General features: G+C 40.7%; 1 protein-coding gene across 1 annotated transcript; it reads left to right on the plus strand.

Annotated features, from left to right (window-relative positions):
* The first annotated feature begins 440 nt into the window (after nucleotides 1-440).
* On the plus strand, nucleotides 441-12,065 carry LOC109211722 (ATP-dependent helicase BRM). Its single transcript, XM_019375290.1, has 14 exons — nucleotides 441-1,118; nucleotides 2,311-3,642; nucleotides 3,755-5,083; nucleotides 5,427-5,539; nucleotides 5,855-5,942; nucleotides 6,064-6,150; nucleotides 6,264-6,356; nucleotides 6,433-6,516; nucleotides 6,601-6,804; nucleotides 7,415-7,657; nucleotides 7,729-9,276; nucleotides 9,372-9,899; nucleotides 10,580-10,831; nucleotides 11,107-12,065. The coding sequence occupies exons 1-14, from the start codon at nucleotides 936-938 to the stop codon at nucleotides 11,740-11,742; spliced, it is 6,720 nt and encodes a 2,239-aa protein (XP_019230835.1). The 5' UTR covers nucleotides 441-935; the 3' UTR covers nucleotides 11,743-12,065.
* Nucleotides 12,066-12,449: the final 384 nt, after the last annotated feature.

Here is a 12,449-nt window from a genome sequence, read left to right on the forward strand (position 1 = left end):
TTTTTTAGTTTTTTATTTGGTGTCCGATATACGTATTGGAGTCTGCTTATATTTGGACTCGTATTACGTAGGCCTCCATTCGGAAGAAGCGCTCCATACCAAGAATTTTTTTATATTATTTCTACAAAAAGATAAGTAATTTTTGGCGGATGTGTTTAAACTATAATGTCCAAATCTTGCGAATACAAAAAACTCTAGCATCAAACGAAATTATTTTTGCAAAAACTTAATGTTTTTTTCCTCTTTCCAAAACTCAATTTACAAAAAAAAAAAAATGAAACAAATGTGAAATGTCACCTAACCTTTGTCATTTTTATTTGGGAGGACGAGGAGCAAAAGGCCAAAAAAAAAAAAAAAAAGGAAAAAGGAAAAATAAATTAAAAAAAGCAAAAAAGGAGAACCCCACATAGTAATAACAGCTGGTTAGGGCTTGAGCTGAAAATGCAAACTGCGTGAAAATTCACACACACACACCCCAGACAGCATATATATAAATAATAGAGAGAGAGAGATTCCGGCAACTTCGGAGGATCGCCGGCAACTTTTCCGATCTTATCATTGGCCCACAGATTCGCGCCAAAAATCCATTCACCATTCACCTCTGCAAAATTCTCGCTTCCTTTTTTTAAAATCAAGAAAATAGGGAATTTATATACATACAGAAAAAAAAGCCAAAATTATATAGATAAGTACAGTTATGTGGGACAGAGAGGTGCAGAGCTAAAGGGGGTAGGTGGGTGGTTGATTTGAACGTTGGGATCGGAAAGTGGGTTTTAGGAAACTACAGGGGTTTCCACTGAAATTAGTCTTTCTTTACTCATTTTATGATTGGGTTTTGGAAATTTTTTTAAGTTCTTTTGTCTTTTAATCAAGAAAATTTCAGGTGGGTTTCATCAATTTTGTGAGAAAATAGTCTTTTGTGTGTGTGAATCTGCATGCAATCAGGGGGTGGAGCTCAGCAAGGTGGTGGTGTCGCCGGCCATGGGCGGAGCACGGCGGCATCAGCCTCAGCTTCTCCTTCATCATCTTCTTCTGCCTCTCATATGGGGTTGGATCAGCAGCAGCAGCAGCAGCAGCAGCAGCAGCTGCATCAACATCAACAGCAGCAACAACGCCAGGTTAGGGTTAACAACCTTTTTTTCCAAATTTTATTGCATTTTTGTTTTTTTGAAGTGGGATTGATCCTTATTTATCTATTTTGGACGTGGGTTCTGGAAATGACCTCACGTTTGTTCTTTGGAACTGGGTTTTGTTGAATTTCAGCACTTGGCTTGAAGTGACATGATTTGCTTGCTATGTGAAAGACATTCTTTTTCTTGTTTCAAGTAGCATTGAGGTGACAGCTACTTAAGCTTTGAAAACTTTGGCATGTTGGAGAGAAATCTTTTGTGCTGTAAAATGTAGTAGCACATGTTGATTTTATAGTTATCAACTTCACTTTTTGAGGAATCAAACCTGTATATTTTGGTCTGCGCTCAATGGCTAAATTGTTAACCTTGAAATGGCAAGTGGAAGTGTTGAGTTCCAGCGAGTGACTGTTGTTTGCCAGGTCTTTAAGATTTTAACCTTGACCTGTTCAAAAGATTTATTTTTTCCAACAGTATTGGAAGTCCATGTGATTCTTACTGCAATGATGTTCTCAACTCCTTCCAGATTAACTGTCATTGCTTAAATTATGGAATGTAATCTTCTATTTCGTCCATACATATGATACTTTTTGTCCACATTTGTTACCTTAATGATAACTCTGAGTAGTAGTAGTTGTCCTCATGTCTAAAGCTTTGTCTGAATTCATTATCCTTAATAGGAAACAAATTTATTACAAAGTGAACTGAAGAAGACGAATTACAGCACAGGACGAAATAAGATGTATCTTAACCAACCTAGAAGAATTTTGTCCATTATGTGCTTAGGATGCTGCAAATGTCCCTACAAACTCTTTCATGCTTTTGAGTGGCAGGATTGATCAGCTTTGTCAGTTATACCAGTTTTCTCGAGTGTCTTGTTTGCTTTCTAGCTAAAATATTTTCCATGTATTTTGGTGCTTTTTTTGCTTCCTATTTCTGATATCTGGAGAGATGGTTTTTCCTTCTTTATTTCTGGAATATTTACTATGTATGTTTTCAAATAAATTGTTAAGACTTGCTTTCTTGAATCAAGATAGCTGCTCTTTTCAAGGATAAATTGTTAAGACTTGTTTATCTTATATTGTCAAGGATAAGATCACTAGAATTTAGGTCTTATTTGAATCACTCACCTTATTTTACAAAATAACTTTGGCGTATCATTTTTTGGATATTCATTTTGCAGTCATTGCAACAACAGTTCCTTAGAAGGCCTGAAGGAAATGAAGCTATTCTTGCCTTCCAGACTGGCAATGCCCATGGAATGTTAGGTGGGGGTAATTTTGTTGGACCTTCTGGATCCATGCAGCTGCCTCAACAGTCGAGGAGGTATATTGATTTGGGCCAACAACATGGTTCTCCCACCATTCGAGAAGATGGCCAGAACAGGAGCCAGGGCTTTGAGCAACAGATGTTGAATCCTGTTCAACAGGCATACTTGCAGTATGCTTACCAGGCAGCCCAACAAAAGTCAGCTCTTGGGATGCAACATCAGCAGCAAATGAAAATGGGAATGTTTGGCCCTCCTGCAAAGGACCAAGATCCTAGAATTGCTAATATGAAAGAACTTGTTGCCATGCAGGCATCAAACCAGGCCCAGGCATCATCATCAAAGATATCCTCAGAACATTTCTCTCGTGGTGAGAAACAATCTGATCAGGGCCAGCAGTTGATGGCCGATCAGAGATCAGATCCAAAGCTTCCTTCCCAGCCAACATTGCTTGGCCAAGCAGTAGCTACGAAGCCCATGCAGGCTCCACCATCTCAGCAAAGCATGGCGAACATGACAAGTAACTCTCTTGCTATGGCTGCGCAGATGCAAGCAATGCAGGCTCTGGCACTTGAACGTAATGTTGATCTGTCACTACCTGCAAATGCGAACATTATGGCACAGCTAATTCCGCTCATGCAGTCCAGAATGATGATGGCCCAGCAGAAAGTGCCTGATGGCAATGTGCCTGTTCAATCTTCATCAGGTCATACGCCAAAGCAGCAAGTTTCATCACCTCAAATTGCAAACGAAAACTCGCCCCATGCTCATTCTTCAAGTGATGTGTCGGGCTCAAGTTCTGCTAAAACTAGGCAGACTGTTACAACTGGTCCTCTCGGTGTGACACATAACATCGCTTCAATTAATAACTCAAATAATATAGTCCAGCAGCAGTTTTCTGCTCAAGGCAGAGAGAACAATTTGCCTTCTAGACAACCAATTATGGCTAGCAGTGGATTGCCTCCCATGCAATACCCACAGTTATCTATAAACCCGAACCAGGGTGTGGATAACACCTTGCCACCTAAACCTACCTCAACTGCCCAAGAAACCTTGCAGACGCAGTATGGCAGGCAATTGAGTCGACCTTCACCACATTCTGCAGCTTGTTCTCCAGATGGGAATTTGGGGAATTCCCTTGAATCTCAGGGCGGAAATGTCCGTCAGGTGCAAAAACAACATCTGGGGTTCAGTAAGCAGCAACTGCATGTTCTTAAAGCCCAGATACTTGCATTTAGACGTCTAAAGGTTTGTTCATTAGTGTACTCTGCTCAGTTTTACATACTTTTCTTCCCCTTGCTCAAAATACTCAAATCTGTTATTATTAAATATATCTTGATCTGCTTTTTCTCGCTTGTAGAAAGGAGATGGGACATTACCGCGTGAGTTACTCCAAGCTATTATTCCGCCACCTCTAGACGTGCAAACGCAGCAAACGTTTCCTCCTAGTGGTACAGCGAATCAGGAGAAGTCATCGGGAAAAAGCTCAGAAGATAACTCAAGACGCCCGGAACCAAGTGAGAAGGGTCCCCAGCTTGTAGTACCATCATCTGATGGACCGAATGGTTCAAAGGAGGAGGTCATAGGAGATGAGAGTACAGCTGCCTCAACCATAGTTGTGCCACATAGTGCAACTGAGACAAAGGAGACTGCATCAGTGGTTCTTCCTGGAAAAGAAGAGAAGCCAATCATGGGACATGCTAGTAAATCTGACCAGGATGCTGAACATGCTATTCAGAATACTCCTAGTAGAGGTGATATTGCACCGGATAGGGGTAAATCTGTTGCATCACAAGCTACTGGTTCTGATGCAACTCAGGCAAAAAAACCTATGCAGTCTAGTGTCACTCAACAAAAAGATACAGGTCCAGCTCGCAAGTATCATGGACCATTATTCGATTTTCCTGTCTTCACTCGAAAGCATGATGCTTTTGGACCATCCATGATGATGAACAACAATAATAATTTAACATTGGCTTATGAAATCAAGGATCTTCTAGTGGAGGAAGGCTCAGAAATCCTCAAGAGAAAAAGGGAGGAAAGTATAAAGAAGATTGGTGATATCCTAGCTGTTAATTTAGAGAGGAAAAGGATTAGACCAGATCTTGTTCTAAGATTACAAATAGAAGAAAAGAAACTCCGACTTGCTGATATACAGGCACGCTTGAGGGATGAGATCGAGCAACAGCAGCAGGAAATAATGGCAATGCCTGATAGGCCATACCGAAAATTTGTAAGGCTATGCGAACGTCAGCGTCAGGACCTTGCTAGGCAAGTGCAGGCCTCCCAGAGAGCTATCCGAGAAAAACAATTAAAATCTATTTTTCAATGGCGTAAGAAGCTTCTTGAGGCTCATTGGGCAATACGTGATGCTCGAACTGCACGCAATAGGGGAGTGGCTAAGTACCATGAGAGAATGTTGAGGGAGTTCTCAAAGAAAAAGGATGATAATCGGAATGAAAGAATGGAGGCATTGAAGAATAATGATGTTGAGAGATACAGGGAGATGTTGCTAGAGCAGCAGACCAACATTCCCGGTGATGCTTCAGAGAGATATGCTGTTCTCTCATCATTTTTGAGTCAGACAGAAGAGTATCTTCATAAATTGGGAAGTAAAATTACAGCGACAAAAAATCAACAGGAGGTTGAGGAGTCTGCAAATGCTGCTGCAGCTGCTGCACGAGCACAGGTACTTCTCTTGCCCTGCCTTGTGCAGCCACTATCTTAAGTTGCTATGCATGAGTTACAAATTGCTAAATTCAGGGAAAATGTCGTTGGTGCAACTTTATGGTTAATCATAGGGCAATGCAGAAGTGACCAGATGCCTTTTCCACTTTTGGTATCTCATATACATATTTATATATATTATTATGAGCAAAAAAAATCATACCAAAGCTTGTCTTGCAACTATGCCCTCTTAATTGGAACAAATGGACCTCCCGTTCTGCTGGATTTATTTGATAAACTTTTTCCGTCCCTAGTTGGTGATTATATTTTATTTGCGTTCTTTCATTTTTTTCCCATGATAACAGGGCCTCTCTGAAGAAGAAGTAAGAGCTGCGGCAGCCTGTGCTCGGGAGGAAGTCATGATAAGGAATCGTTTCTCTGAAATGAATGCACCCAGAGATGGTTCATCAGTTAACAAGTAATTCATTTTCTTTCCTTATTACACCTTGGCATTTTGGGACATTTCTACACGGGAGAAGTTTTGTTCGGCAGTCGATGCTTTCTTGCTGATAAGTTCAGTTTGCTCTTGAATATTAACCAAGCAGTTCTAATTCATGTGGAAGACATTTGGTTATCTGGTCCATCCAGATTGTCATCGACATTGTGGTTGTTTACATCTAGGACAGCTGTCACTTATCTTAACTGACTACACCTGTCTTTAGCATGTTATGCGGTGTCATTGTTTAGCTGCCATTAGGTTATCTCAACTCTGTACTCTTTTTCATGTCTTCAGGTATTACCATCTTGCCCATGCTGTGAATGAAAGGGTTATAAGGCAGCCTTCTATGTTAAGAGCTGGAACTTTGCGAGACTATCAGTTGGTACGTTGCAAACTTCAATATATGCAGAAATGATTGACTTCATACATTTTCATTTTCTTAATTTCAGTATATCATTTTGTGCTTTTACATGAGATAAATTTTTTGTATTCAAATGTTACAGGTGGGGTTGCAGTGGATGCTTTCTTTGTATAATAATAAGCTAAATGGTATTTTGGCTGATGAGATGGGTCTGGGGAAGACTGTGCAGGTGAATGTCTTTACTCTTTCATCCAATTTAGTGTCCTGCTTTACTCTGAATATGTTTTGAGTGAGATCTTTAGGGATATGCTTCTTTTTTGTGTTCTCTTTCTGTCTCAACAGGTTATGGCATTAATTGCTTACTTGATGGAATTCAAACAAAACTATGGACCACATCTTATAATTGTGCCAAATGCAGTTCTAGTTAATTGGAAGGTTGGTAATCAATTGCTGTTGATAATGTGAGTGTCTTTCTGGTTTCCCTTTGTACTTACTCATTTTATATTTCCAGAGTGAGTTTCTCAATTGGCTTCCATCTGCGTCCTGCATCTTCTATGTTGGTGGGAAGGATCAAAGATCCAAGTTATTTTCACAGGTATGGTGCATTCATGCTGAAATTTAACTGGCTTATGTTGTTGAACTTGGAATTGAAGGTTCTATATGCTTCAACATCTTGTAGGAAGTTTGTGCGATGAAATTTAATGTTCTCGTGACTACGTACGAGTTCATCATGTATGATCGTTCTAAACTTTCAAAAGTCGATTGGAAGTATATAATAATTGATGAAGCACAACGTATGAAGGACAGAGAATCAGTTCTTGCTCGTGATCTTGACAGATATCGATGCCAAAGGCGCTTGCTTCTCACGGGGACACCATTGCAGGTGTGTTGTGTCTATCATTGCTTATGTTCAGATCTACATTACTCTGCTTATGTTTGAATCTGCGTTATTGGGATAAGCTTATTGCGTATGTCCTACCTTTAACTGGGCTTATGTTAGTGTAGGATGCTACAAACAAAACTATTCAAGACTGAGCGCAGTGCTCAATTGTCTTAAAACTTGCACATATAGAATGATGTATCTTTTGAATTTAGTTGCATGCTGATCCATTGAAATTTAATTGGTTTTAACAAGGAAAATTGTGGTTCAGCAAGATATTTTTGCTTACAATCACAATCCATCATTGTGAACTTTGTACAGCTAGAGGGAAAATCCCTGCATGAGGTTTTAAGTGTCTTGTATTAGTAGTGCTTAAGCAGAGTTACATAGACAATTAAACAAAAGTCACATAGACAATAAAAATTAATCTTCGCATTTCTGTCCTTGGCTTGAGTTTTTTTGCCAAATGCTCTCAAGCATGGCTCACTGGTTGCAACTGGGTGCTTATTTTTCTTTTAACCACATTAACTCTTTCTTACTTATCCATTCCTGTCTGAACTTCCTTAGCGCATGAATTAGCATAAGAGAATTTGTTTAAATGTGTTTGATGCAGAATGATTTGAAGGAACTATGGTCACTTCTAAATCTACTACTTCCAGAAGTATTTGATAATCGCAAAGCATTTCATGATTGGTTCTCCAAGCCCTTTCAAAAAGAAGGTCCGACACACAATGCTGAGGATGACTGGCTTGAGACTGAGAAGAAGGTCATTATTATCCATCGACTTCACCAAATTCTCGAGCCTTTCATGCTCAGGCGTCGTGTTGAAGATGTTGAAGGTTCACTTCCACCCAAGGTATAACTTCATGGTTGTCCTTGGTTTCAAAACTGTGATGTGAACCTCTCTAATGATAACTTCAACTGCAGGTCTCAGTTGTCTTAAGATGCAGGATGTCAGCTTTTCAGAGTGCTGTTTACGACTGGATCAAGTCTACTGGTTCACTTAGAGTTGACCCTGAAGATGAGGAGCGAAGGGCTGAAAAAAATCCAAATTACCAGCCTAAAACATATAAAGTTTTAAATAATAGATGTATGGAGCTTCGAAAAGCTTGCAACCATCCTTTGCTTAACTATCCATATCTCAATGTTACAAAGGACTTTCTTGTTAAATCATGTGGAAAATTGTGGATTCTTGATCGGATCTTAATTAAACTTCAAAGGACAGGGCACAGGGTGTTGCTTTTCAGTACCATGACAAAGCTGCTTGATATCTTGGAGGAGTATTTGCAGTGGCGACGACTCGTCTACAGAAGAATTGACGGGACAACGAGCTTAGAGGATCGTGAATCAGCTATTGTGGATTTTAATAGTCCAGATACTGATTGCTTTATCTTCTTGCTAAGCATTCGTGCTGCTGGGCGTGGATTGAATCTTCAGACTGCTGACACTGTTATTATCTATGATCCTGATCCAAACCCCAAAAATGAGGAACAGGCAGTTGCTAGAGCCCATCGTATAGGGCAGAAAAGAGAAGTGAAAGTCATATACATGGAGGCAGTTGTTGACAAAATTGCAAGTCATCAGAAAGAGGATGAATTCCGTGTTGGAGGCATAGTTGATTCTGATGATGACCTCGCGGGCAAGGACCGGTATATGGGATCTATTGAGAGTCTCATTCGGAATAATATTCAACAGTATAAGATTGACATGGCTGATGAAGTTATAAATGCTGGGCGTTTTGACCAAAGGACTACACATGAAGAGCGGCGTTTGACTTTAGAAACGTTATTACATGACGAAGAGAGATATCAAGAGACACTTCATGATGTTCCCTCTCTTCAGGAGGTAAATCGCATGATTGCTAGGAGTGAAGAAGAGGTAGAACAATTTGATCAAATGGATGAAGAATTTGATTGGGAAGAGGAGATGACTAGATATGACCAGGTTCCAAAGTGGCTTCGTGCTACCAGTAAGGAAGTTAATGGGGCCATTGCCAATTTAGCAAAAAAGCCCTCAAAGAATGTCTTATTTAGTAGTGGTACTGGCATGGACTCCAGTGGAGCTCCTGAATCTGAGAAGAAAAGGGGGCGGCCCAAAAGTAAGAAGGTTCCTATTTACACAGAATTGGACGATGACTTCTCTGAAGCAAGCTCTGAGGAGAGGAACGGATATTCAGCCCATGAAGAAGGAGAAATTGGGGAATTCGAAGATGATGAATTTAGTGGTGCTGTTGGCGTTACACCAGTTAACAAAGACCAATCAGAAGAAGATGGTCCAAGTTATGCTGATAGATATGAATACCACCAAGGTCCACAAGGTGCAAAGACTCTTGTACCTGATCAAGTGGGTTCATCAGGATCATCTTCAGACAGCCAAAAACCGATACAAATAGTATCCTCGTCTGTGTCATCTCAGCAGAAGTTTGGATCCCTTTCAGCATTAGATGCCAGGCCTGGTTCTCGGGCCAAACGGATGGTAGGGAATTCATTCCCTTTGTTCCTTCTTTAAAGCTGTACCTCCAGTACTGATAAGATTTAATGACTTCCAAATTTCCATTTTTTAAATTTCAGGCAGATGAATTAGAGGAAGGAGAAATTGCAGTATCTGGAGACTCACATGTGGATCTCCAGCAGTCTGGTAGTTGGATCCAAGATCGTGATGAAGGCGAAGAAGAACAGGTGTTGCAGCCCAAAATAAAAAGGAAACGCAGTTTGAGGGTTCGACCAAGGCATGCTGCAGAAAGGCCAGAAGAGACGCTCATTGAGAAGCCAGCTGTGCAGCGTGGAGATTCTTCTCAGATGGCACTTCAAGGGGATCGTAGATATGATCTTCAAGTGAGAAACGATCGTGGACACAAAGCGCCTGCAGAGCCTAGTGCTTTAAAGCATGGTCAAGGTGATGCATCCTTGAAGAGTAAGCGAAGCATACCCACGAGGAAATCTTCTAATTCAGTGAAGATGCATGGTTCAGGAAAACCTGGAAAAGTCAGTTGCTTGTCTCCTGATGATTCCTTTGAACCCGCAAGAGAAAGTTGGGATAATAAGCCCAGCGGGACTTATAGTGGAGGGACTAAGATGTCTGAGGTCATTCAAAGAAAGGTAAAAACACTTAGAAAGTAGTATTCAACTGTTACTTAAATTGAAACTCCTTTTTATTGCATTAGTTTCTTGATACTGCATCTCTACTGGAGTTTGGGAGAAGGAATCGGTTTTGTGTAGCACATTTTGTTATAGTTTTTTTTTTTTAATTTTTTATACAAGTACCTGGACTTAAATTCTCTTGTTCAAATGAGTGTCTTGTATTAGAGCGGAACGGATGCAGAAGATTCCTATAGCTGACTGCAGTTAGATTGGCATTGAGGCCTAATTGTCTTGTATTGTATGCTTTTCTAGTTTAAAGTTTATACTGTATATATTATTTTGGTTTCCAGCTTTCATCAGAATGACCTCTTAATCTATGATCAGTTTTCCTATGTTTTGTCTGAATATTTCATGTTGCTACAGCTTTGGCTAATATATGTTGATCAGGCTAGGACTATTTGATTTTAATCAGAAATTATGGTCGGGTGACTGCCTTTAATGTACTTGAACACAATCTGTCCAGCTGGTTCAGCGTAGTGTTACTACATTTTACGCCTCAACCCCAAGCAAGTTGGGTTTCATTTTGTATCTGCTTGCATAAAGAAGATCCAATTACTCAGGGCTGTGTGTCAATCTTTCCCTCTCTTGATTGCAGATATTACTCCTGATCTTGTGCATGATTTTTCTTTCTATTGCAGTGCAAGACTGTCACTATCAAGCTCCAAAAGAAAATAGAGAAGGGAGGCCATCAAATAATTCCACTGCTACATGGTCTGTGGAACAGAATTGAAAGTTCTGGTTGCATAGGTGGGGCTGACGATAGTCCATTTGGTTTACAGACAATTGATATGCGTGTTGATGAGTCTGAGTACAGTGGAGTGCTCGAATTTGTGTCTGATGTGCAGCTGATGTTAAAACGTGCAGTGCAATACTTTGGGTTCTCACATGAGGTATGCTATGATACTTAAGATCTGAACTGATTCAGCTTATTATACTACTCACTATTGCCATGCTTTCATACTGATCTCCAGAAAAGACATACAAATGCCAGTCCTGTTTTCCTGATATTTATGTAACTCATCGAATAAGAATAATGTATAAACGAACTTGAGTCAACCAGTGAAGAAACCAGCATTGAGTGGGCTATTGGTCATCACGTGATGCTCATACCCAGCTCCCCCCATGTTCTTTTACTTCAATTTCTGAAATTTCGCTACCATTACAGGTGAGATCTGAAGCAAGGAAAGTGCATGATCTTTTCTTTGACATCTTGAAGATAGAATTTCCAGAGACTGACTTCCGAGAAGCAAGGAATTCTATTTCTTTTGCTGGACCTGCAGCTAGTACTACACCCGGCGCATCTTCAAGGCAGATGCCTGTAGGTCAGAACAAGAGACATAAACTGATAAATGAAATGGAACCTGACCCTAGTCCACTACAGAAACCAAAGACACGTGGAGCACTCCATGCCGGTGAAGATGCCAAGGCTAAGAATCATATGGCTCAAAGAGAAACAAGATTTGGTGGTAGCAGCGGCCGAGAGCTTAGCCAACAGGATGATTCACGGCCGTTCACTCATCCCGGGGAGCTTGTTATTTGCAAGAAGAAGAGAAAAGATAGAGAGAAGTTGGGTATGAAACCTGGGAGTAGTTCTGCTGGTCCTGTCTCACCACCTAGTGTCCCCCGCAGTATCAGAAGTCCAGGCTCACTCCCAACTGTGAAGGAGGGGGGAAGGTTAAACCAGCAGACACCACCCCAAAATCAGTTGAATGGCAGTGGTAGCAGCAGCTCTGTTGGCTGGGCAAACCCTGTGAAGAGACTAAGATCAGATTCTGCAAGAAGGCGGCAAAGTCATTTATGATTGTAGTTGTTAAAGGTGTACAATGTAATGCAACAAGTAATAGCTGATGATACTCTATTGAGGTGCTGTGAATAACCGGCCCTTCGGATTTTCATACCTCCTGAGCTGTGTACTTCCTCCATTCCATCCCCAGCCTCACTTGTATGATAAATATGCTATTGAAGATAGGCTTCTTACTGTCCACCATTAGCAACTGCTTGTCTGAGATTTGTCTTTTTCTTCTTCCTCTTCTTTTTCTATTTTTGTAGAAATGGTTGAGTGCCAGATTATGAAAAGCTACCAAAAGGTGCTCGCCCTATTTACATGCAACCTCTTCCTTGTTTTTTTCTTTTTCAAAATCAATTCTCAATAAACTAAGCCGTATTCGTCTGCATTCTTTGTTTCTTCGCAAATACCGTGCTCTCTCTGATATTGCTATGAAATAATCACCCACAATTGTGCTTTCGCAATTGGCCACTGGCTGTTCTGGTCTTCGGAATAATATTTGAATTTAGTTTACTGTTATGAGATTGACGAGGATGTCACATACCGTATTGAGTATTGGGGCGGGATGGATGAAATGAAGGCTCGCTTCCGGTGTTTTGTGTGATAAGAATGTGCTATCAAAACTTAAAGGTAAGTTCTATAGAGCGGTGGTGTCACGCCCCAACCTCGGGGAGCGCAATCGGCACTCAACCAAGTGGACCCGGTCGAGCAAGCCTGTTAGA

This window comes from Nicotiana attenuata, unplaced genomic scaffold (assembly GCF_001879085.1).
Source record: "Nicotiana attenuata strain UT unplaced genomic scaffold, NIATTr2, whole genome shotgun sequence".
Taxonomy (NCBI): Eukaryota; Viridiplantae; Streptophyta; class Magnoliopsida; order Solanales; family Solanaceae; genus Nicotiana; species Nicotiana attenuata.